The sequence below is a fragment of the Osmerus eperlanus genome, chromosome 3 (assembly GCF_963692335.1).
Source record: "Osmerus eperlanus chromosome 3, fOsmEpe2.1, whole genome shotgun sequence".
NCBI classification, from domain to species: Eukaryota; Metazoa; Chordata; class Actinopteri; order Osmeriformes; family Osmeridae; genus Osmerus; species Osmerus eperlanus.
In genome coordinates this window covers 3,735,869-3,761,538 of record NC_085020.1, presented here as the reverse complement: position 1 = coordinate 3,761,538, position 25,670 = coordinate 3,735,869, and the positions used below count along the sequence as shown (strand labels likewise).

General features: G+C 48.5%; 3 protein-coding genes across 4 annotated transcripts; 2 read left to right on the top strand and 1 right to left on the bottom strand.

Moving 5' to 3' along the window:
• The first annotated feature begins 13,209 nt into the window (after positions 1 to 13,209).
• On the top strand, positions 13,210 to 19,794 carry rnaseh2b (ribonuclease H2, subunit B). Of its 2 annotated transcripts, XM_062456556.1 has the most exons (11): positions 13,211 to 13,429; positions 13,693 to 13,761; positions 13,957 to 14,064; positions 14,154 to 14,230; positions 14,527 to 14,641; positions 14,851 to 14,915; positions 15,295 to 15,400; positions 18,069 to 18,150; positions 18,305 to 18,350; positions 18,927 to 19,004; positions 19,606 to 19,794. In XM_062456556.1, exons 1-11 carry the CDS (start codon positions 13,366 to 13,368, stop codon positions 19,714 to 19,716), a joined length of 921 nt encoding a protein of 306 aa, XP_062312540.1. In that variant the 5' UTR covers positions 13,211 to 13,365; the 3' UTR covers positions 19,717 to 19,794. The 2 variants fall into 2 exon arrangements, with proteins under 2 accessions (XP_062312541.1, XP_062312540.1); XM_062456557.1 differs by lacking the exon at positions 18,927 to 19,004 and having other exon boundaries at positions 13,210 to 13,429.
• Positions 19,795 to 20,671: 877 nt separating this feature from the next.
• On the bottom strand, positions 20,672 to 23,289 carry LOC134016190 (uncharacterized protein C13orf42). The gene is made up of 3 exons (XM_062455582.1): positions 21,615 to 23,289; positions 21,234 to 21,378; positions 20,672 to 20,962 (listed from the first exon to the last, which is right to left on the bottom strand). Exons 1-3 carry the CDS (start codon positions 22,032 to 22,034, stop codon positions 20,709 to 20,711), a joined length of 819 nt encoding a protein of 272 aa, XP_062311566.1. The 5' UTR covers positions 22,035 to 23,289; the 3' UTR covers positions 20,672 to 20,708.
• A 436-nt stretch (positions 23,290 to 23,725) lies between these two features.
• Positions 23,726 to 25,285, top strand: LOC134016180 (uncharacterized). Its single transcript, XM_062455572.1, has 2 exons — positions 23,726 to 23,772; positions 24,015 to 25,285. The coding sequence occupies exon 2, from the start codon at positions 24,017 to 24,019 to the stop codon at positions 25,109 to 25,111; it is 1,095 nt and encodes a 364-aa protein (XP_062311556.1). The 5' UTR covers positions 23,726 to 23,772; positions 24,015 to 24,016; the 3' UTR covers positions 25,112 to 25,285.
• Positions 25,286 to 25,670: the final 385 nt, after the last annotated feature.

The window sequence follows — 25,670 nt, the reverse complement described above, 5'->3', positions numbered from 1 at the left end:
AGCTAGCTAACTCATGGGAGACTGCTTGGAGGATGCCTGCTCCCTGTAGCTCCATTGTCTGCTGGTGAGCCTCCCCACCCAGGGCCCCGGGGCCAAACTCAGGGAGACAAAGAGGCTGGGAGCCCAGGGCCCTGGGGCCAAACTCAGGGAGACAAAGAGGCTGGGAGCCCAGGGCCCCGGGGCCAAACTCAGGGAGACAAAGAGGCTGGGAGCCCAGGCCGATATCTGTCCCGGCACTGCAGGATCATCCGTGCCATACTGGGATTACACCAGTTACAGCCATACTGGGATTACACCAGTTACAGGCATGCTGGGATTACACCAGTTACAGGCATGCTGGCATTACACCAGTTACAGCCATACTGGGATTACACCAGTTACAGGCATGCTAGGATTACACCAGTTACAGCCATACTGGGATTACACCAGTTACAGGCATGCTGGGATTACACCAGTTACAGCCATACTGGGATTACACCAGTTAGAGGCATGCTGGGATTTCACCAGTTACAGCCATACTGGGATTACACCAGTTACAGCCATACTGGGATTACACCAGTTACAGCCATACTGGGATTACACCAGTTACAGACATTCTGGGATTACACCAGTTACAGCCATACTAGGCTTCCTGTTTCTCTGGATTTAAAGTGAATACCACTCAGCTCTACTTTCACCATTTGATCAGAACATTTTGATAACCATTTGAAGCTAACAAAACGTCCTCCCCTCCAGTTATTGAAGGTGATATCTTTAGGTCACTGCCTGATGAAATGGTACTAAAGTACTACCGTGGTTTCATTACAGTGAAAGTCTGTCATCATTCACAAGAAGCACACATAGGGAGTTGCAGAGCAGCCGAATAAAGGCACTCCCACATTCAAACACCCCTCAGCTTTATTGAGGTCTGTTGGCACTGACGAGCAGTCGATGATGTCATCTCCAGCACCAGGCCAGCAGCATGTGGATCAGCAAGATTCTGAAATGAGAAATTGACTGGGAGGGAGGAAGGGGGAGGGGAGGGGAGGGAGGAAGGGGGAGGGAGGGAGGGGAGGGAGGAAGGGGGATGGAGGGGAGGGAGGAAGGGGGAGGGGAGGGGAGGGGAGGGAGGGGAGGGGGAGGGAGGAAGGGGGAGGGGGAGGGGAGGGAGGAAGGGGGAGGGAGGAAGGGGGAGGGAGGGAGGGAGGGAGGGAGGGAGGGGAGGGGAGGGGAGGGGAGGAGAGGGGAGGGGAGGGGAGGGGGGGAGGGAGGGAAGGGGAGGGGAGGGAGGAAGGGGGAGTGGAGGGGAGTGGAGGGGTGGGGAGGGGAGGGGAGGGAGGAAGGGGGAGGGAGGGGAGGGGAGGAAGGGGGAGGGAGGGAGGGGAGGGGAGGGAAGGTTGGAAGGAGGGAAAGAAGGTTGGAGGGAGGGAGGAGTGTCATGTGGTGTGATGGGGGAGAGAGAAGGGCTAGGAGGAGTGAGAAGGGATCTAGAGGGATGAGAGAGAGTAAAAGCAGCCTCAGTGTACAGCGAAGTTAGACATTCCCCTCTCATTGAAGAACCGCTCCTGAGATAGTTCCAATATTAGATTTCACCTCAACAGTTATCTTGATTGCCTCATGCGTGAGAAGAGCTCATCTGTGGGACTCTAGGAGTGTGTGCGAGTGTCGCAGTGTCGTTACTGTAAGCGTAGGGGCGGATGTCATCACCGCGTCTATATTTGGGGTGTGAGGTCAGTGGGGCTGGTCGTGTCGTTCACCCGTCTGTCCCCAGAGTCCAGGCCAGGGCCCCCGTCACCTCCACCTGCTCCAGCCTCCAGGGGGGCCGCTGCTAAATTTAGCCCAGAGAGGAGGTTCCTCGGTGGGGTGTGAGGAGGGCGAGAGGGCCTCCAGATTGTTGAAGAACGGGGCCCCTTGTCTGTGTGCCAAGGATGGAGGGGAGGAGGGAGGGGGGAGGGGGCGAGGGAGGAGTGGCGGAGCCATCCTGACTGAGAACAACCTGGGCTTGCTGCCTTTCTTTTGAAAAAACTAAGGACGCACACAAACACACACACACAGCCACACATGTACAGCCACACACAAGCAAAATAACATGCATACACACACACACACACACACAAGGAAACAACAGATTCCTCTGAGTCATACAGTGCACACACACACACAGCACAAATTCATTCACCACACACACACACACACACACACACCCACGCTCCCGCACCCTGCCTTGCCTGCACCTGTTGTCCTGTGGAACATGGAACCCTCCCTTGGCCAGGAGGAAGAGCACTAACAGTTTCCACCTGCGTGTGGGAGGTGTGTACGTGTGTGTGTGTGCCTGCATGCATGTGTGTGTGTATGCTTGTGTTTGTGTGTGTGTGTACACGTGTGTGTGTGTCAGAGGCCTGTGTAGCCAAGGGATGTGTTGTCTAAGCCTTGGCTAAAGTAAAACACAAACAATCTTTAGCATACACCCAATTGCCTGTCTTCTCCTGCCCCCTCTTCGCTCACCCCCCTGCCACCCCCTAACCCCTCTACTCCTGGCCCCTTTCCCCTCTTGCCCCCCCCCCCCACCCTCCGCCTATCTAATTCACATGCCGTGGGTCAGTTCATCAGATGGGATCTCCAGGGAGGAATTAGCATGTGAAAGAGAAAAGTCCACTGTTTTATAAAGCTCTGTGTTTCCAATTTGCCGCCACATGCTTCAAATTAGCCACGTATTTACGAAGGTCAGGGAGTGGGCGCGAGACCCGAGGGTCTGGGGGGGGGGGGGGGGGAGAAACAAGGGGGTGAGAGAAATGGGGGAGACAAAGGCGGAAGGAGGGGGGGGGGAAGAGAGAGAGAGAGGGTGTGGATGAAGACAGAGATGTACAGATAGAGAGATAGAGAGCAGGGGAGGAAGAGACACACAGAGATAGAGACAGGAAGGCAGGAAAAGTTTCAAGAGAGAGAGAGAGGACTCAAGGGCAGAGCATACAGGACGTGTAGGAGAGAGACGACCTCACTCTGGAGGTGGGGCAGATGATCAGAGTCATACCGTTCAGTTTATACAAGCTCAAACCTTCCTCCACACCCCTACCCTTTCAAATGAGACGTTATAGAGCTTCCAGCGTGTTTGCATGAAGGCTAATTATGTTAAAACATCAGTTTATGAAGACGTCATAAAAATGCCCAACCTCGCTCTAAACGTACGCAGGGTTTTTTCCGAAGCGAAGGACTCTGCTTGGTCTTTGATTATTTATTTTTTGAGCTGTGGTTTAAACGCAAGCGACGCGTTCTGTATATGTTAGCAACTGCAAAATTAACATAATAGTCTCTGATACTATTTCGGGCCATTTTAAAGTAGCCCAAATGTGATTAGGCCTGCTGGGTGATTTAAAAGAGATTTTTCCTGGCAAGACCCAACACAGGAGGCTGTGGTCTGGCTTCTGTCAGACAGCTCCACCAGAATCACATTGTTATTAGACCTTTTTAGCTCCGCTGGTAGCTGGTTGCATTTGCTCTGTGGCCCAATGACAACCTTATCATCACATCTGGTCTCTGTGTGACTCTTGTTTGTATCACTTAATCAAAATGGAAAAGGGGTGTGTTCATGTGTGTGTGTTTACGTGTGTGTGTGTATGTGTGCTCAGTATGCTTGTCCCCTCAGGGGGAGGGTATTGATGTGTGTGTGTGTGTGTGTGTGAAAGAGAGAGGCCAAAGCAGGAACGGGAGAAAGTCTAGAGTCCTGGGATGACATCATGGTCGATGACATCACCGCTGCGGACCGGGGTGACTTTGGACCATGTGATCTCTGAGGTGAGGTCACACTCTTAACGGCGTACCGCAGATAATTGACGACCGAGTGGAACATCAGGTCGCCGTCATAGTTGGAGACACAGAGCGTGATGGTTACAAGCCACGAGAGATGACGGTTTGAAGAACTGGATGAACTGCTCGTCAACGAATTCCATGAGGGTCACTGAACAGGTAACTGTCTGAAGACAGGGACTGATTATCTCATGTCACTGATTACTGAATGAATTAGCCCTGAAAGACCTCTGGAATTCTTCTTTTTTTTGTTGATTAAACTCCACACATGCACACACACACAAACACTTCACACACACACCCCAAAATGCCCAAGAGTGCATGGACACATACACACCCACAAACACGCGAATACAAAAGAACCCACAAACTCGCACATGCACACACAAATATACAGCGTATGAATGCACAAACACACAAGCAAACACACAAGCAAACACACACACACGCACCTTGGTCTGTCTCTTAACTGGTAGCAGCCCATCCATCCTCATTAGTGCCTTGCTGCAGCCTTTGGGAGGCGAACTGAGCGCGTGCCAAACCCATAAACCCGCCTACCCTCTCGCCATTACCTCATAATAATGATATCACAGCAGTGTCTCATAATGATGACATCACACCGCCAAATACACCTTTTTCCATTTACATGATATTGCATTACCCCCTGTCGCCAAGCGCCGAGGGCCAGGGGTCGTGTCCAAGGGCAACCAGAGGAAAAGGAACAGGAGGAGTGTGATCGTCCAATCAGTTGGAGGGATTATTCGACAATAGAAATTTAACTATTGTCATTTTTTAGGAAAGTGTGTGTGTGTGGGGGGGGGGGGCACGGGAAAGGTTAGGGTGTTCTGAAGAAAATCAGAGAGAATGTGCTTTGCCAAGTGTGTCGTTGTTGCCCTGTGGTAGTAGGGAGTCAGGTGGCTGATCGGTTAGGGAAGCGGGCTAGTAATCAGAAGGTTGCCAGTTCGATTCCCGGCTGTGCCAAATGACGTTGTGTCCTTGGGCAAGGCACTTCACCCTACTTGCCTCGGGGGGTATGTCCCTGTACTTACAGTAAGTCGCTCTGGATAAGAGCGTCTGCTAAATGTAAATGTAGTAAATTGGTCAAACCGTTCATGCGACGCCTGAATTGAGTTTTTGTCTTTCCGGGCACGAATGATGATGTCAGTGGTCTCTTACACGCCTGTCTGTAAGTCTGCCTGTTTGTCTGACTGTCCAGGTTTGGCTCCCTGGTAATACATGCTGACATAAACCCTGTGATTCACTACTAAAGACCTGAAGGTACTTACAGCGCCGGTGGGCTTATCGATTACGCGCGTCGGGTCAAAACTTTTTAACGTTGTGAGAGTGCCTGGGCTTCCGACTGCATGAAGGCTTGATGGGTGGCCAGAACTCTGAGGTAGAAAATGACAGGTTTCATTGACGTAAATGCACTGATCCATCATGGTAACAATTTCACTAAAACAGAGACTCGTTACTTTACACTGACTGGGGGGTCCATCCATCTTCTGAGGTAAGACCGGGGGTGAGGAGGTACGATCAAATTACAGCCTCTTTTATCTGTCAATCTGTCGATCTCTCTGAGGGTCGCTCTGTTCCTTTGGCTTCGCCGTCTGTCTGTCTGTTGGTGCCCGTAGACGGTCTGTTACTCAGGACATGACGGCAGACTTTAACATGAGGCCTGTCTGTCCTTCAGACGTTTCGATCCTAAGACTGTGTACTTCCTAGGTCAACTGGCTTCTGTTTCTGTAACCCAGATGGTACTTTTCCTGTGTGTGTGTCACTTAGGTGTAAGCTATGTGCAGTGAGTCAGTTAGTAAAGCTGTCCATCCAGAGTACTGTGGAACAGAGAGTGTGTGTGTGTGTTTGACAAAACCCCTCCAAGTGATGACGTCATCTTGTCCAGGCCAGAGAGGGAACCCGAGGAAAGCTGCTGACACACGCACGCACGCACACACACACATCATAATGCTGTATATAGGCCTTCTAATATTTCAGTTCCTGTATGGGTTACAGTACAGCTACAGTATACTTATAGGTATCCAAACACTGACAGGATATGACATGGCTACCTTGAAGGGCAGTAGTGTTTTCCACCCAAAGATACTGAAAAGGAGGCAATAAGTAGGACGCGAGCACAGCTCTTGTTTTTTAGCTTTTAATTCCAGTGTAAACCCGTGGTCAACCGAACTGCCATGCTGTTATTCACACAAACCCACACACACAGTTCACAAACGTCACCGATTTCACACTCTCCTCGCCCTCCTCCGAGATGTGCAGTTTCCCATCTATCCCAGTGATCTGGCTAATCTCTCATTGGCCGGGCCTGTGGACGGTGTCAGTGGACAGGCTGGAAACCAGGATGCCGCTCTGGGCTCCTCCCTAAATACAGGAAGTGAGCAGAGCTAGAGGAGACCCACGGGGAGGAGAAAGCCTCGAATCACCGGACCAGATATATCCCTGGATCTCTGGACTGAAAGAGAGGGATAAAGAGGGAGATATCCCTGGATCTCTGGACTGAGAGAGAGGGAGATTTCCCTGGATCTCTGGACTGAGAGAGAGGGAGATTTCCCTGGATCTCTGGACTGAAAGAGAGGGAGAAAGAGGGAGATATCAATGGATCTCTGAACTGAGAGAGAGGGAGAGAGAGGGAGATATCCCTGAATCTCTGAACTGAGAGAGCGGGCGATGTCCCTGGATAGGGGAAGGGAGGAAAGGAAGGGGGGAGGTATAGGTGAGGGGGGGGGGGGGGGTGTGAGGGTGACAGTTGGGGGAGAGAAGGACTGAGCAGGGGAGTGGAGGAGGTAGATGTGGGGGACACCAGTGCACACCACTAAGTAGTTCCACATCTTCAACCAGGGGATAATAAAAACTTCACGACTCGTTGAAATACTGTACAGAACTGCTGAGCAAAAGCACAGGCCCCACTAACTACCTCTACCACCGCCACTAAAACTGACTCAGCACCCCAGATTATATCTGCCTCCAACTGTCCTTGCGCTGCCACAGCACAGGCGCCGGGGTGCCATGTGTTCACGCTGGCTGTCTCGCTTCCTGACCCTACCAGACCTCGACAACGCCGGGGCGACAGTGGGGCTCTCGTGGCCCCGGGCTATCGTAAATAAACAAATAAACAGGCGTACACACAAACACACCAGCTTTTTTTTTCCCTTCTTCTTTTTCTCGTCCCCTTCTGATCTGTATTTATCCTAATTACAGCTCCGTGCTGTGAGAGCACCACTCTTTCATTTGGCCGCGCGGAGAGACTCGCGCGGAGAGACTCGCGCGGAGAGACTTGCGGAGCCGTCTGCGGCCGGCAGCCGTCCACAGATGTAATTACCACATCATCCCAGATCCCTGGTACTGGGAGGAGGGGGGAGGGAGGGGGGAGGAGGGGGGAGGGAGGGACGGGGGGAGGGACGGGGGGAGGGACGGGGGGAGGGAGGGGTGAAGCAGAGAGAGTGTGTGTGCGTGCGAGAGACAAGAGAGAGAGAGAACCCCAGAGAGGAAGAGAAAGAGAGAGACAGAGACTGAGAAAAAGAGAGAGAGAGGAAGAGAGATGGAGAGAGGAAGAGAGAGAGAGCAAGAGAGAGAGAGATGGAGAGACAGCGAGAAAGAGAGAGACACTCTCCTGGTAAACAGTAATTAGGGTTGTGGAGTTGTGGATGGTGTGTGATGTCAGCTTGGCGGGACAGGAAGGCAGAGGAGGCAGACAAGGCTGGGGCCAGGACCGGAGCCAGGGGGCAGTTTGCGAGGATTTACCCCACCATCAGAGCCCCTTTGTGGGGAAGACATTACAGTGAGGGGGGCCCCAGAGTGGAGGTCACGGTTATGGTTAAAACCAATACCACTGTCATAAAAACCCTCTATCTAACTCTGTATGGGAACAAGAGGCTGAATGGAAGACTCAAAGAGCAGTTAAGAGAAAGATGGAGCCAGGGGTCATGGGTCAGGAGAGGGGAGGTGTAATGAACAACTAAAACAACACCAGAGCACTTTACACTGTGTCTTAGAAAGCCTCACAATGCGTTTGGTGTTTGGTGTCTGCGATGCATGAAAGATTTACAGCGTTTTAATGTTGGGCCCCAGGACCTGTCACACAAACATGCAAAAAGACCGTCAGCGACATTCAAACAACACCATCCATGCAGAGACAGAATCCCTCCCTCCAGTGAAGGAGAGAGGAAAGTAAGCACCAGGCCTCACAGGGAGCTAGCGATGCTGGGAAGAGGCTGTCAACCCTGAGGGAGGGGGGAGAGAGAGGGAGGGTGGGAGAGGTGATGGGGGGTGCTCAAAAATCCAGAAGCTTTACGGGAAGAGGGAAGGAGAAAGTGTGTGTGTGAGTGTGTGTGTGTGTCCATTAGTGTAGATATCAGAGCTGTTCTAGAGGGAATACCATCGCAGTGATGTGTGAATTCCTGGCATTCTGATTGCCAGTAATTCCTCCCTCCCGTCCTTTTTCCAGGCAGCGGGTGGAGGCCTGACCGGCCGTGTTTTAATCCCTGGCTCCCTGCTAGAATGTTCTGACATCACAAAGGGGTTCCACTCTGCCTTGAGCATTCCTCTTCCCGCTCTCCCCTCAAACTCCCGCCCATATTTGGAAGGGAATCCCGGATGATGACGCAAAAGCCCCTCCTGCCAAGGGGAATACTCTACACATCTGTGTGAGTGTGTGTGTGTGTGTGTGGACTATAGCTCCCTCACTCTCTGTGGATGGAACAAGCACTCAAAACCTAAAACCAAACAGCTTCAAACTGGACCTGTTGGGAGTGGACAGGTTTGAAAGTGCTGTAAATTCCATGGGGGGGGGGGGGGGGGGGGCATCCGAGGCCCCTCAAGCCTCCACTGGTGTTAAGCAGCTCTGTGAACACACGCAAGACGACGCGTCTTTGGTCAAAGTGAAGCACGGCGGGAACACACACCCACAGGTGCACTCTTACACGAGGCAAACGTCTTTCCAGAGGCCTGACCGGCCGCCTTGACCACATCATGTCCTCACCCAGCTTCTCCAACCCCCTCTGCCGAGGGGGCAGTGCATCAGTAGAGAGGACTCGAGTCAAAGGCTGTGTGTGAGTGTGTGTGGAACAGACACTGGGACACACACACACACTCACACACACACAGTGCGGCATGACTTATCGGAGGCAGGTAAACTCAGGGGAGGTCAGATCCGCCACCCACAACCTCTTGATTCACACTGCACTGGACCGTGTGGAAGTTACACATGCATGAAGACAAGAGTCCGGTTCACTGTGACCAAGTCACCAGAAGCTTAATACTCTATGTCTGTAAAAAGGAAAATACCAGCTCCCTAAAATCCCTCTTTATATTTGGGCTGTGAGGGTTGCTTCTTAAAGGGCCATTTATGGGGATGAAAGAAAGACATAAATACATTTGAAAAGAGAGAGACATAGAGAGAGACAGAGAGAGAGCGAGAGAGAGACAGAAAGAGAGAGAGAGACAGAAAGAGAGAGAGAGAGAGAGAGAGAGAGAGAGAGAGAGAGAGAGAGAGAGAGAGAGAGAGAGAGAGAGAGAGAGAGAGAGAGAGAGAGAGAGAGAGAGAGAGAGAGAGAGAGAGAGAGAGAGAGAGAGAGAGAGAGAGAGAGCGAGAAGAGAGAGAGAGAGAGAGAGAGAGAGAGAGAGAGAGGGGAAGCCTTGGTTACCCTGAATTTCTCTTTTGTAGCTGTATGATTGATGAGGAGGGCAGAATTGGGTCTGAGGAGGGGGGGACTAGGAGAGGAGAGGAGGGAGGGGGGTTAGGCCCAACCCTAGCCTGGACCTAAATTTAGACCCACTTTGTTCGAGTGTGCGTGTTTGGGGGACAGAGACCTCTGCTGTCTGGGCCTGCCTGTGTGCCGGCCTATCAGAAAGAACACTTTTGTTCTCAGCTGGGAGTAAAGAGAAGAAGAAGAGAAAAAAACAGACCCTATGACTGTCCTTCACACACACTGAAAGAGAGCTTTCTTCAGCCTGTTTCTGTCTGTCTGTTTAACATCTACCTTCATCATGTGTCTCCATGTATCACAAAGAATCCTGCTTTGCAGAAAACATCTTATACCCTTCTCCCAGACCAGAAACACAGATCTCTGATTAGATTCTGCGACACGATGTAATGGGTCTAGATGTCATGTACAGACCTATCCTGGTTTAGAATGTCTTGCAGTGCAACCGAACTCCCTCTCTTTCACTCACTTCTGAGGTGAAGCAAGATACAGCTGGAGGGGAAAATAGGGTTAGGGTTAGGACAAAAGTGGAACAAGAACAGAGAAAAATGTATAGTATCAAATGTTATAAAATCAAGGTTATAGTATACCATACATAGTGTATATCTGTATACTGTATTATATACTGTGTGTATATACATATAAAGAAATAAATATACATGCTATAGTGTTCCACTGTGCTGCGTAGTGTTCCACTGTGCTGCGTAGTGTTCCACTGTGCTGCGTAGTGTTCCACTGTGCTGTGTAGTGTTCCACTGTGCTGTGTAGTGTTCCACTGTGCTGCGTAGTGTTCCACTGTGCTGCGTAGTGTTCCACTGTGCTGCGTAGTGTTCCACTGTGCTGCGTAGTGTTCCACTGTGCTGCGTAGTGTTCCACTGTGCTGCGTAGTGTTCCACTGTGCTGCGTAGTGTTCCACTGTGCTGCGTAGTGTTCCACTGTGCTGCGTAGTGTTCCACTGTGCTGCGTAGTGTTCCACTGTGCTGTGTAGTGTTCCACTGTGCTGCGTAGTGTTCCACTGTGCTGCGTAGTGTTCCACTGTGCTGCGTAGTGTTCCACTGTGCTGCGTAGTGTTCCACTGTGCTGTGTAGTGTTCCACTGTGCTGTGTAGTGTTCCACTGTGCTGCGTAGTGTTCCACTGTGCTGCGTAGTGTTCCACTGTGCTGTGCCTCCACCCATAGGGACTCTCCCTGGCCCTGCTTCAAAGCAGCCGGGCACCCCTCACACACACACACACACCCCTCCCCTCCTCGTTAGCAAAACAAGCTAATTAGGGACTTGTTAACGGGCCATGCAGCGGGTGCCTTCAGGATAGAGAGATCAAGATGACACAGGAGCTTTGGAAACAGCGCCTGGAGACCTGCTGGTGCGTTATCAGGCTGAGGACGGCTTGGGAGGTTGGAGCATGGAAAGGTATCCCACCTCTGGTCTACGTCAGGGGCAACAACGATGGACCTGATTGATGAAGCATCTAAATCGAGGTCAGGGTGGGAAAAAGTTCAGTGGCCCACGTCAGAATTATCCAAAGATTACACGTTATGGACGTCTTTTATGGGAGATTCAACCCCTCCACGCCCTCATCTTCTGTCTCAATCCATCCCCCATGACTATCTTACCAGCTAGGACCAGCTGAGACCAGGGTAGCTAGGTCCATGCTAGCTAGAACCAGGGTAGCTATAACCAGTGCAGCTAGAACGAGGGTAGCTAGAACCAGTGCAGCTAGAACCAGGGTAGCTAGAACCAGGGTAGCTAGAACCAGTGCAGCTAGAACCAGGGTAGCTAGAACCAGTGCAGCTAGAACCAGGGTAGCTAGAACCAATGCAGCTAGAACCAGGGTAGCTAGAAACAGGGTAGCTAGAACCAGTGCAGCTAGAACCAGGGTAGCTAGAACCAGTGCAGCTAGAACCAGGGTAGCTAGAACCAGGGTAGCTAGAACCAGTGCAGCTAGAACCAGGGTAGCTAGAACCAGGGTAGCTAGAACCAGTGCAGCTAGAACCAGGGTAGCTAGAACCAGGGTAGCTAGAACCAGTGCAGCTAGAACCAGGGTAGCTAGAACCAGGGTAGCTAGAACCAGTGCAGCTAGAACCAGGGTAGCTAGAACCAGGGTAGCTAGAACCAGTGCAGCTAGAACCAGGGTAGCTAGAACCAGGGTAGCTAGAACCAGTGCAGCTAGAACCAGGGTAGCTAGAACCAGGGTAGCTAGAACCAGTGCAGCTAGAACCAGGGTAGCTAGAACCAGTGCAGCTAGAACCAGGGTAGCTAGAACCAGGGTAGCTAGAACCAGTGCAGCTAGAACCAGGGTAGCTAGAACTAGGGTAGCTAGAACCAGGGTAGCTAGAACCAGTGCAGCTAGAACCAGGGTAGCTAGAACCAGTGCAGCTAGAACTAGTGCAGCTAGGACCAGGATAGGACCAGAGCAACATCAACACTCCCCATAGAACCATTTAACAACAAGAAAAGAGCATCTTTGGTATACAACTGATATAGCTGGATTGTCGTCTTAAGTGTGCAGCATGCCAAGTCCCACACTGAGTCCACAGGTGCGTGCTGTCATCATGTGACGCCATCATATGACGCCTACTGAGATGGAAATGGACAGGAAGTGAGTGGCAGGAGACACAGAGCTGTTCAAATTAGAAACTTAGTAATGATCTGAGAGCCCCAGTACCCCATCTCTCTCTCTTTCTCACACAGTAAACTCTGTAAAAAAAAAAAGTGCAACTAGTGACTCACAGGAAACCAACTTGGAGATATAATGTTACATCCTGTATGACACTTCCATGATATGTGTGTGTGTGTGTGTGTATATCCGTCTTCCTATCTCCAAACCTTGAGAACCCTATGGCCTACTAACTGAGTCTTGAACTTCAAATGCCAAACACGTTTCTAGAAACACTGTTGTCTGCTAGAAAATGCGAAATGCAAGGACTGGGTCAGCTTGTACAACCACCAGACGTTTCAAGTAATGACGTGTGATTATATGTGTTTTAAGGGGTTTGAAATAAGATTGTCCAGACTAAGAGAAACATTGACTTACGGTGGATTATTTTACACGTGTGAGGAAGACGGATTGATCATGTTCATTTTATTGAGCACTGTTTCGGGACTAATAAAGCCTTTTGACTATTAACACGTACCTTAATATGCTAATATACTTGATCATGTCATACAGCGTCTCGCGGTACCGATCCAATTTTAGTGTTGTAGCCTATCTTTCTTTCCATGGTTCTTTGGCGTCCTCTAGTGAATTTGGTATGAAACAGCTTCAGACCTGAAGACATGTAAATCGAGTAGCAAATAAAACCGGACAAGTAACGTTGCCAACAATCTACGTGGCTATCAATCTATCAAACGATGTAAAGACGTTATGACAAAAAAATAAAATACAACGGATTACTTTCAATCCAAATTTCCTTAAAAGCCCAATTGATGCACCTTTAAGATGACATCACGGAATGTTCCACTTCCTAAAATGATGGGAATGAAAAAAATAAAAAACTGTGTATACTAAAACGGATGTTTCCTTTAATCAAGCCGTCCTTCGAAATAATGCCACTCAGTATTATTAAATATAAATTCAATTAGCTGCGGTTTCTTTTCTACATTTGGTAGCGGCAGAGATTGCGGTTCTTATTTTTTTTCCACTCCAAACCAGATCCCGTTTTGGAGTGGAACAGGCAAGTTTACCCGCCTTTTCACAAGTTGCTGCGCAGTGCGGACTGTTTACAGTGACGACAGTCTAGCTAGCGACTACTAGCTAGTAAACTACAGTCAAAGACTGCACTTCACTTATAGCTAGCTAGCTAGCTAGCTGCCTACAGTTATAAGTATAGGGAGCTAGCAAAACATCTCTAAATTGTACACAATGGCCACAAAAAAGAAACGCACACCACTTTCACAGAATGACAGATGGGTCGCAATTGCAGCAGGTACCGTGCATTTAACAGGCTATAATCTAACAGAGTGGCTAGTTATCTAGTAATTACAGTAAAAATCATATCATAGATAAAGTAGCTTAATATAGCACGGCCGCCTAGATGTTTTAGTCAACATACAGTCTAGCTGTTAGTTGATTTACTGTCATACACTTTTAGCTAACATTGCTGGCATTTGGAGCGAGTATTAACCTTAACATGTGTTTGTATTGACTGTAGACTGTCGTTGGCTATGCTGTTTTTTTTGTGATCAACAGACTCAGCCATTGAAACAAGGAAGGATGACGTCGACTCCACGTTTGTAAGACTCAGAAACCCATCAACAGGTATCAACTAGCCGTCTTCATTGCAGTTAGTTATCCATGCGTAATAAAACTTTCTGCTAGCAAACTTGTTTTGTCCGATTCGTCGTGAACCTGGCTTCAACTATAGCTACAGTACTTACAGACTGTTGATGCATGTGACGCTGAAGAGTCAGGTACTTCCCTATCGTGTGTGTGTGTGTCTTGTGCCTCTTCCAGGTGCAGCCTCTCTGTATCTGCTGGGCAGTGAGGATGTGCAGCTGTATGAGGTTAAAGCCTTCAGTGAAGACTGCCACTCCTGGTTCATTGGCCAAACAGTGCAGAGAGGTTAGTATACGTTGATACTAAGAGCTTAAACATGGTTGACAATTCTAATCCAGTCAAGTCTGAATGTGTTTTTTTCTTTTTTGCCAAAGATGGGAGACTGCTTTATGTTACCCCTATGGACCCCCTATACCTTCTGTTACCCTATTTGGTCAAAGCTGTAAAAGAGGTAATATTGTCATTATTCATTATGACACATTCTGGTATCATAAAGTGAATCCGACAATTTACAAGTGTTATTCTGTTCTTCGATGTCACACATCACTACAAGTCTGTCTATAGAATGTGGTGTTGATGATTGTGATGTCACAGTGTAGGACTCGGCTTTCATTTGTAATGTTGGTATGATGTCATATCATTGTGACATCATTGTTGTTTTCGCCACTTTATGTCCCTTCTACTATGTAATCATCCTTTAGGTGTTCTCTTCTCATTGTGATGCCATAAACCTTTCTGTGTCCCCAGGGGAAGTTCCAACCCATGAATCAGATGGTCATGGATGAGGATTTCCCAGCATGCACCAGGCTGCTCAACTGCACACGCTCCCTGGCCTCCGTGCATCACATAGCAGAGGAGAAAGGTCAGATGTCCTTCCGCTGAATCTACACTGAAAACTACAGTCACAAATGTTCATAAACCATTAGGGCAAAATGACAACTGATAAAAAGCATTGCTGTCTCTGTTTACGTTTGTGGATTTTGCTGAGCTAACGGCCTCACTCAGTGTCAGTGTTGCTAATGCTCCCTCTCTATCTGTCTCTCTCTGTGTCTCTCTCTCCCTCTCTGACAGAGGTGGGGGGCCTGCAGTTTTATCGTTACAGCCTGGAAAAGACCCTGGATTGGTTGAAGAAGAAGGTGTGCTTTAACTCAGTTCCTTCCTAAAGCACAATCCTCCACATCACACACACACACACACACACACACACACACACACACACACACACACACACACACACACACACACACACACACACACACACACACACATCACACACACACACACATTTCAGTGTGACAAATAACAGCATGATGCTTATTTCACCACTCCAGTTTGTTTGCTAACTTTGCAGGTTTGCAAACAATGACAGATTAAAATGACCAACTGTTCATTAGCAAAACGTTAGAAAAAAAAACTGAAATACAGAGTTAAAACTTCCTGGTGTTTGTAGAGTTAGTGCTCGTGTTATTTTAAGTTGGGATACGGGTTAGTTAATAGTTTGACTGTGTTTTACAGGTGGACAGGACGGTGAAGGCCCTGAGAAATGCCAACATCTCTGTAGGAGACGGAGTCAAGTCAGCATCCTACGTCAGAGTCAAGCTGGAGTCAGAGGCGAGGGACGGTGAGTCATACACACACACACTCACACATAAAACACACACATATACACACAACACACTCACATAGACACTTAACATACTGACATACAAACATAACACACACACACTCACACATAAAACACACACATATACACACAACACACTCACATAGATACTTAACCCTTGTGCTGCCTTCGGGTCACATGACCCAAAGGTTCATAACGAACCATCGTTGTGTTTACCCAATTTTACCCAATACAAAAACAAATAAAAATAATTTTCTTTTAACCTTCGCAATGTGGGGGGTCTGAGACAGCCCAACGGTTAAAAGAAAATGCTTCACTTTGTTTTTGTATGCGGTAAAGTTTTCGCAATACGACGGTGGGTCACAATGACTGATAGGTCAGAATGACCCGAAGATAAAACAAGGGTTAACATACTCACATACAAACATAACACACACACACTCACACATAAAACACACACATATACACACAACACACATAGATACTTAACATACTCACATACAAACATAACATACACACATAACACACTCACACATTTGATGGTGAGTCAGTCTTCCTGAAGAACATGTAAAAGGTCCGCAATTGAAACGTCTAACGTTCTTTAACGACTTCCTGTGGATGCATGGACCTCCTAAGTCCATGCATCCATGGACACGTTGTCCATGAGAGGGCACCAGAGGGGTATTCGTCGTAGCTCGCTAAGCGGTTAACCCTTGTGTTATCTTCGGGTCATTCTGACCCATCAGTCATTGTGACCCACCGTCGTATTGCGACAGATTTACCGCATACAAAGACAAAGTGAAGCATTTTCTTTTAACCGTTGGGCTGTCTCAGACCCCCCACATTGCAAAGGTTAAAAGAAAATTATTTTTATTTGTTTTTGTATTGGGTAAAATTGGGTAAACACAACGATGGTTCGTTATGAACCTTTGGGTCATGTGACCCGAAGGCAGCACGAGGGTTAAGCGAGCTAATTTTCAGGCTAAGATAAAAAACGCCCCTCTTTTTGGTTCGTGGAAGCAACTTTCGATAAATCACCATAGTAACATATCAATTAGCACTAACCTGCTCCAGAGCAGGCTAACGTAAGTGTAGCTGGATAAGCTTGCCACACCCCCGTAAAATAACATGGCAGCTCCATTTTTGAGAGACCCAGTTGACCAAGGAGCTATATTTTAGTTCGATTAGCTTTCCATACCAATAGAGTTCTTCGCGATTGCCAAGATCCTTTATTTCACACGGATGAGTTCTTGTTTGAGCGATATCGATTCAGCCGACAAGGACTCATTTATTTGCAAGACCTTCTCGGGCTGTACATTGCAAATATCACACGCTGCAGCAAGCTTTATGCTTTATTATGAGCTTATGCTGCTGTATGTGAATATGTAACGCTATGTTTTACGAAATGTCTTGTCTTATCTGTTGTGCCTGTGCTTTTTATATGTTTCACTGTGGGAAACGTCATATCGATTCCTTTTTATGTCTTGACATGTGAAGAAATTGACAATAAAGCACACTAATACTTGAAACTTTAACTGTGCTTCAGACTGCATAGCCTTGAGGTTTTTTTGCGTCAGGTAGGCTAGGCTACATTTTTATACAGTATAGGCGATGCAGAAAACATTGGCAAAGTCGCAGCATGCGTTGCTGTAAGAAAAGTGTACTTGGCGCTAACCAGCTGATGAATCAATTCATCATATTCCCTGGCCATGTCCCAGTCAATGAAATCAAAGAGGGATTTACACATAGGCCTACATTCATATACACATATATAGTACATGATATAAGCGCAGTAGCCTACATATATCCTCATAATTGTCTATGAATTCGTATCAATTAGATACTCTTTGGCCTTGTTTTTATCTAGCCTACTTATTCTGAAAGAGTTGAGATCATTATTTTCGCTAGCAAGATCTCATTTGATTATTAATTTCCATTAAGCCTATACCAGCAGGCACATTTAAAGAAATGTGATCTGATTGATTGGGGTAATGAGGCACTTAAAATGAGCCTATACATTTCCCCAAAACTTTCGCATTTAGCTTATCGGCAATTTTTTGCCAAGCTGCTTGTCTTGCTCTGGCCGCGGTGGCGGTGTTTGACTTAGCCATGATAACATGCTTATTGTCTGGACTCATTATAATAGTTTGCTCGGATGGCGAGAATAGCCTATCACCGCTCTCTCTTTCGTCTTTTCCGCCATCATACCGTTAGAAAATCACGGTTTTGGTGATCGACCTTTCCTGCCTTTTGAAGTAGGACGTGCACGTGCAATTTCCCTGATAAGTTTAGCCTGATTGAAATTAACCACATGATTTGGATGCGGATCAGCCGTTGACGAACCGATATTTGCTGTTCTCACTCATCTCGCTAATGTTAACGGGCTAAAGGGACAATTGATTAACTTAGCTTCAACCCTTACGACGAACGGGGCCCAGAGCCTTTGCGATGCAAACATCCTGCCTTTCATTCACGTACTTCAAAGATGCCGTGACAGCCAGAACAGACCAAAACCAGATGTCTTTGTATGAAATCATTCGAAACCAAGCGGTATTACGTTATGTAAAAAAATACAATATAATTTTAAATAATAATAAAATACATTTGTATAAAGTATTTGCTGACCTCCAGAACTGTGTTTTGTCTTCTCTCCGCGGGGACACAGAGGACTACCTTCGCTACGCCCACGGCTTGCTGTCTGCCTACGTCAGCGGAGACTTGAGCGGAGCCCTCCTCGCCCACCTGCGGTGAGTTCTCCTGGACGGGGCTCAATAGGCTCTGTCACAACAGGATGAATGCACCTCGTCTTTGAAACGGGAGGTGAAGGCCATGTTGTTCAGGTGTATAATGGCCCTGCAGTCTTAACAAGTACATCCCTCGCTCCTTCTATGTGCTCGGCAGGTTACCTGAACTTGTTACCCCTGAGAAGGAGGAACCTCCGTCAAAGGTTTGTTATTCAGCCTCACGCCTTTGCTGTGTTTTCCTGTTTAGTTTAATTAAAAGTATTTTTTGTTAAACACTTATAGATAAATGTAATATACACATATACAGTATGGGAAAATGTGTCCAAACTTTTGACTGATACTGTATATATATATTTTTTTTTTGTTTTTTTTGTTTAGGAGTTACTATTTATTTGGTAACTTTTGGGGGGGTTCACACTCTTAGGTAAAAAGTGTGTAGGTTCCTTCCCTGACTTCATCTCCTAATGTCCTCCACCTTCTTGCATGAATAGCTTTCACAGTCAAAGTTTGTAGGCATCGTGGGCTGTTGTAGACATAAGAGTGCTGCTGTTCCCCTGTTTGGCTTCACCAGTCCCACCACACTCACCTCCCTGGTCCAGTTCCTCCCATCCCTGTTTGTCGCACGGTGGTTGCCACGACACTGAGGCTGTGGCAGTGTGTCACTGCATCGCCATAGCAACCAGTCCATAGCCCGGGGAGGGGAGGGGGAGGGAGGATTCTGAGTGATGAAGGGTGCCTCTTATGAATAACCCCCCCCATCCGTGTCCCGTGTTCAACAGAAGAGGAAACTGTCCGACAAGCCGCTGGAGGCAGGAGACGACTACACCAAGTTCAACAGCGCAGATTTCACCCGCAAAGTGAGTTAGCCCTTGTGCCGAAGGCTCACAACAACCCATCGTTGTGCTGCGACAACTTTACCCAATACAAAAACAAATAAAAGCATTTTCTTTTAACCTTCGGGCTGTGGGGGGGGGGGGGGAGACAGCCCGACGGTTAAAAGAAAATGCTTTTATTTGTTTTTTTGTATTGGGTAAAGTTGTCGCAACACGTGGGGGGGGGCACAATGACTGATGGGTCACAATGACCCGAAGATAACACAAGGGTTAGCTTAGAGGGAGAGAGCCACTGCACAAACAGATGTAGGGGGTGCGGAGAGGATGCCTGACAACCCATCTGATTCCATATCCAAACGGATGCGAGTGCTTTGTAGCTTTATAGATGCTTTTTTTGAGGCAACATGTGACATTGTCGGCGCAGCCTTAAGGGTCGTGACCTCCATTTGCGATTCCTCTGCAGTCGCCCTCTAATCCACAGGTCCTGAGAGGGCAACCTTGGAAAGTTTGTTTTCTTTCTGACTGTTTGAAAAGGGAAGTCGTGAGGAGATGTTACAAGGTTTCTGCCATCTACACTCAAGGTCGCCGAGCCGTGATATTGTTACGTGTTCTCTGTTCTCTTCAGCCACCTAAGAAAATGAGTGCAGCTCAGAAAAGTCTGGCCAAAGTGGATAAGAGCGGAATGAAGACCATGTCTGCTTTCTTCAGCCCCAAGGCCAAGCTGGAGAAGAACTGACTGTAACCAGCTAATAATCGTGTTTGTACGGCCTGTGTGTGTACATATATATTTTTTCGTAATAAAGAAGAGAGAAATGATGTAGTTTGTCAATATGTTTTAGACCACACTTAGTTAGTTGCTAAGTTGTGTTTCTCTGCAGTTTTTTCCCTATACGAACATGATCTTCTTTAAAATGATGCTACAGAAACCAATGTCAACAATTCAATGCAAACAAACAATGTATACAAACAATACGAGTCACAAAGTTGTAAACAAAGACAAGAAGAAAAATTATGTCTTTAAAGAACTTTTCTCAACACAATGGTTTGTGTGACAATCAGGTACATTCATTCATACCAAAGTTTGTCATTGTATGATGTAGGCCCGTCGGTCTACATGGAAGGTGCCCTTGAAACATGAAAGATTTAAGAGCCTCTAATTGTCCACATGTACAGTGAAGACGTTTGGCGCACTGTCTAGCTGTACCGACAGTCGGTTGCTGAGTCATCTGTTAGGTAAGCTAAACGGACAATAGGTGAGTAACACTCAAGGGTATGTTACGTACACCTGTATGGATCAAATGACAGGTACATCAGTCCTCAGGACCCTGGCTATGAATTATTCATTAAGCAGCCAGGCCTGGTTCAGAGAGCTCGATCGACTGCATCATCCATCACCGGTGACTTGACTGACACGCCTTGGGTATCCGGTAGCAACCGCTGACCAATTGGAACGTCCATGACCCCTGACCTTCCTCCGAGAGGTTCCCCAATGTGCTAAGACAGAAGTCTGGGATCGGTTCCGGAAAGTTTATTGGCAAACTGGCTCCATGTGTCTCAGAGTGTCCTGACAGTGTAGCTGTGGGATACCGCCTTCCTCAGGGTGTGTGTTCCAGGAGGCCGTAAGCAGACCCCCCCCCACAGAGCCCCCCCCCCCCCGCCCACAGACCCCCCCCCCCCCCCTCAGGTGCTTTACTGAAACTACAAAGCCACTGTTTGACCAAACCACATTCAGTCCTTGTTCTTCTTCAGTCTGGGCTTGAAGCGCAGGGTCTGGAAGGCGCTCTCCACCACCTTGGGCAGGTGGATGGGGTTCCTCTGAAGGTGTTTCCGGCTGCTGGTGGAACCGCCTTGGTCCTTCTTCGCTTTGTTCTTCTTCCCAGATGCTTTTGCCGGGGCCGTGGGTTGGGCTTCATCCATGACCCCACGGGGTACGCGCATGACCCAGTTGGAGTGGAGGTCGTGCTCGATGGTGCTGGTGGCCACTGGACAGGGGAGAAAGGGAGAGAAAGAGAGAGAGAGAGAGAGAGAGAAAAGGGATTAATTAAATAGAAAGGGTATAGCTCAGTGTATATCAGTGGTTAGAGCATACCATTGCAGTTTAAGATGTTGTAGATCCCCTATATTGTCCATCGCTTTGGATAAAAGTGTCTGATGAATGAATGTTATTATAACATGACATTATAGAAAGGAACAGTAGGGTCCTCTAGATTAGCCTACTTCAAAGTGGTAATTGGTCGAATCTCAGTCACTCACCGATGAAATCAACGTCGGCATGTCCGTCATCTATGTGAGGTTTGCGCGCGGGCTCAGAGTCACAGCTGGCGATGACAGAGTCAAAGAATTCAAGTGTGTTCTCCTCATTAGGAACAGGAGGGGCGGATGGCTTGGCCTCTGAAATCTGTACAAAAAAAAATCATATTTTAAGCTTGTTTTCTTTACCCTTCCCCCCCCCCCCTTGTTGCATGTTAGAGCAGCAGTTTCTTAGTAATCGTTTTGATAGTACTGTTATGTTCTTTTATAATACTCAGGGATGCAAAGAAAATAAGAATATGGTATAGAGAATAGCTGAGGACATTGAGGTATAGAGAGATACATTGGTTACCATTGCAAGGGCGAAGGCCACAAAGGAACTACCTGCGTTTTCTTAGAGGACGGCGGGGGAGGCGCTGGTTTCTTCTTAGAAGAGATTGTGGCCTTCAACTCTGTGCTCTTCAGGTCGTTAACACTCCTAGTGTACTGTCTTCTCAGGGCAACGAGTTCCTCCAAGTACTCCAAACAGTTCTGCTTCTGGGAGTACAGCCAGATCTGGTCCTCCTGTCTCTGGTAGTAGTACAGGGCCGTGGTGGACTCCACGCTCACGGAACTCTTACTCCGTTTTAAGGTGGAGCCGACTGTGGTCTGCGTCCTCTGGCCCACCACGAGCATGGAGGTGCTGCGGACTAGCTTGACGGTACAGGCGTTGTGGTAGTCCTGCTCCGACCTTCCTCCCCGGGGGTCCCCGGCCCGGGCCGCGTGCTGGTTCGGACGGAACGCGTTGTTGATTTTCCGAAACATCCTCGAACCCGGAGAGACGCTGAATTGAAGACGAGAGAGCTAGTTTGACAGAGATGTCCTTTTAACATATCCATGCATGCAACATTCAAAAACTTCGTTCGTCCGTCAGGAATCTACGTCCAAATGCGTCCAGAGTGCTTAACAACAAGACGCAGTTACAGTAACCTTGTCCATGGTGCTGAAATGCTTTATTGTCTGAGTTCAGGTAGAGAAAGTCTGGACTGCGGAATGTTGTTAACAGCCCTATGTTCCGTTGTTGTAGTTGTGGAGTCAGGGAGAAGCACCATAGCAACTGTAACCGTACCTGCTCGTGTCTCATTACTATTGAGGAGCTGTCGCGTGTCAGATGGCCTCTAGTGCTGCAGGACGTACCTCAGAATCGCCCCTCAACCAAAATGAATAGGCAGCCATGTCGTTACATCGGATTAAAGATGGCCGCTAAGTGGTGAGTCAGAAAAACCACAGGATCACAGAAACTTCAGGAAGTGGCCCCTAAGGGCCATAGTCCCACTCCATGTTTCACAAAGTAACCTCAAATTATCACCCACCTGCATTTCATTCATGATGTCTGAGGAATGGAAAACAGTTTGATTCATGGATAATATCTCTTGAGGTTTCAATTCACACTGAATAGTTAAAGCCAGTGTGTTCTCATGTTGCAGTGCTGGGAGGCTTCATCGAGCATGCTTCTCTGCTGGCTGCCAGCCATTGTAAGGATCTCCATCAATCCTAATGAAGGAAGCACAGACCAGAAAGCAAACACAATGGTCTCTACAACGGAAAAATCCCAGCCTCTCACAGCATATAGGGCACATTGCTTTGCTTTCTTCTTCTTTCAACCAATATCTCTTACACCAGATAGAGAAGTTCAGCCTCCATTGCACACATCTTATTCAGAAGTTTGTTGTCAGGGTGGGTTATTGAAACCAGTCACGTGGACAGATGGCAAACAGGCTTCTGTCCAGGACTCCAGGTGAGGACCTCTTTATAATGACTTATTGATTGACATGGCCTGGTCAGACTGTCACAAGTAGCCTACTCTCACTAGCATTGTTACTGACAGACTACTTCAACAATCGTTTACATGAATCTAGCCTTCATTTTAATTGTAAACATATGTGTAACGTTCCGTTAGTCCACACGTTCAACTGTTCTGAACTGTTCGTTCAACAATAATCTGCTTCACAGTATACTTTCATCAGGGTGATATACATGTAATGAGGGTGGCCAGTTGGCCCACGAAACAATACGTAGAGTACAGGGATTACATAACACCTCTCAAGTGCCGAACAACGCTTCCTGTTATCGTGGCGGAGTTAGGACACGGACGGGATGCGTATTCAGTTTTAAATTGACGCCAGCTATTCTTTATTTTGCTCCATTCCAGCCGCACAAGAAAAGTGAAGTGGGTTTACATGAGTCTATCTAAAGTAATAGGATCTATCAGGTATTTCAACTGAAAGGGAAATTTCCTTCTGCTTTAAAACCACGCACCTGCCCTTGTCACCAAGAAAACAAAACTCAAGGGGTTTCGTTTCCAAATATAGGCCAACCAGGCAATTGCAAAATGCCATTCTTGCTTCCCCTTTTGTTCTGTATAAATCAAGGGGTACACCCAGCTGCTAGAAACAAACTCACACACACGCGCACGTTCTCTCTTTATCTCTCACAAAACCACGTTGACTGTTAGCATCCCAGTTGAAAAGAGCAGTGGCATCAGAAGCAGTTGTATTTTCAGGTCAGTACTTAACTTGCGAATATGAACTAACTCCTCTATTTAGCTACGCATGGTTTGACATGTACCTGTAGGATGCTTGTCTGTGGTTCAAAAACATGCCAGTTGGAATGTCAATAATGCCACCCTAAATGCTTTACTCAACGAACATAGCTTTACAGGAACAGACAGTGCATATAAGCCTTTCTGTGAATGTATTATCCAGGATGGTCCGGTTGTGTTGTTAGCTGTGTTATCTGTTGCAGACATGCTGTGTGAGAGCAGACTGTGGAGGCTGGCGCTCTGCCCGGACCAGGACAACACCGAGCCCCAGGATCTGAGCTTCTTGGTCCCCCAGGACCAGGTCATCAGGACTGGGTCCCAGAGCTCCGCAGCCCCCCTGCTATCCACCCCGCCCTCCCCAGACCAGCTGAGAAGACGGGGGTACTCCACCCTCCCCCGAGAGCCCCAGAGCCTGAGTCTTTCGGAAGGGGATTGCATCCAGCCTCATCCCCCCCAGGTGCCTCCTTACCGGGCTCTGCCACCACAGAAGAGACCCCAGCCTGGCAGACCAATCTCCCCAGGGATGGAGATCCCCGGTCAGGCTTTCTCCCCTGCCCCTGCCCCCTTCCTGGTTCCCTCTTCCTGCCAGAGCATCTGCCAGAACTACAGCGACCTCCACATCGGGGGGGACCAGGTGCTGCCGATATTTACCCCAGACGGTGCGCTCCTTCCCTGCAGCGAGAGCCGGCCCGACCGGCCCTTCATCCACTCCTGCGACGTCCCCCCGGCGGGGGAGGAATTCCTCCCGGAGACGCCCTTCCTGCGGGAGGCTCCGGGCGTGCTGAAAGGAGGCTCGTCCCGCTGGAGGGCCGGGAGCGGTCGGGACCGGAGTTTCCTGCTCCAGGGGCGGGAAGGCCCCTTCTCCAACTCCCTGCTCAACCGCTACCTGGAGCACGAGCTGCTGGACCTCTACAAGCAGTACATGCTGGAGAGCTCGGCCAGGGGTGGCGCCCCCGGGCCAGGCGACCCCGTCTCTCCCTGCCTTCTCCTGGGCTCGGAGCTGGTGATCACCAGCCTGGATCACATCACCCTGCAGCTCAGCCGGGTGGGGAACCTGGAGGCTGGCCGGGCTAAGGACATGGTGCTGAGCTGCTTGCTGAGGGTGGCCAGTGATTTGGGGGAAAGCCAGATCAGCACCCCGATGCTCCAGATCTCCAACGACGACCGTTCCTCACACACTGACAGCTCAGCAGGTCCTGAGGTCCAGACTCAACCAGAGACCCAGTCTGGGGTCACGTCTGTACCTGAGGAAGAGAGACATGCTGACTTCTCTGATCCCCCCGCTAAGGACATGTTGTGATTCACACCTGTCTGACCCTCATCTGGGGAATGTTTGTTAAATGTTAAATTTAAATTGGATCGATGCAACTTTTCTCTCTGTTCTGCTTTGATATCCCCCTCCTCCTTTCAGTTCCTATATGCAGGGAGAGTTGGGTGGAAACCTTTAGTTTTGAGGAAACGCACCTGGTTTGTTACGCTGACATTTACATTTAGTCATTTAGCAGACGCTCTTATCCAGAGCGACTTACAGTAAGTACAGGGACATTCCCCCGAGGCAAGTAGGGTGAAGTGTCTTGCCCAAGGACACAGCGTCAGTTTGCATGACCGGGAATTGAACTGGCAACCTTCGGATTACTAGCCCGATTCCCTCACCGCTCAGCCACCTGACTCCCCGACATGGTTGGTTCTACGGACCAGTGAGTGAGCATGCTCTGACACTTGCAGTTCACCAGAACAGCCACTAGAGGGAAGCACAGAGAAAATATTCTGCATCGCAACAGAAAGACAGGCAGACAGACTCACCCCCCCCCACTCTCTCTTTCTCTCTCACACACACACCCATCCCTCCCTATCCCCCT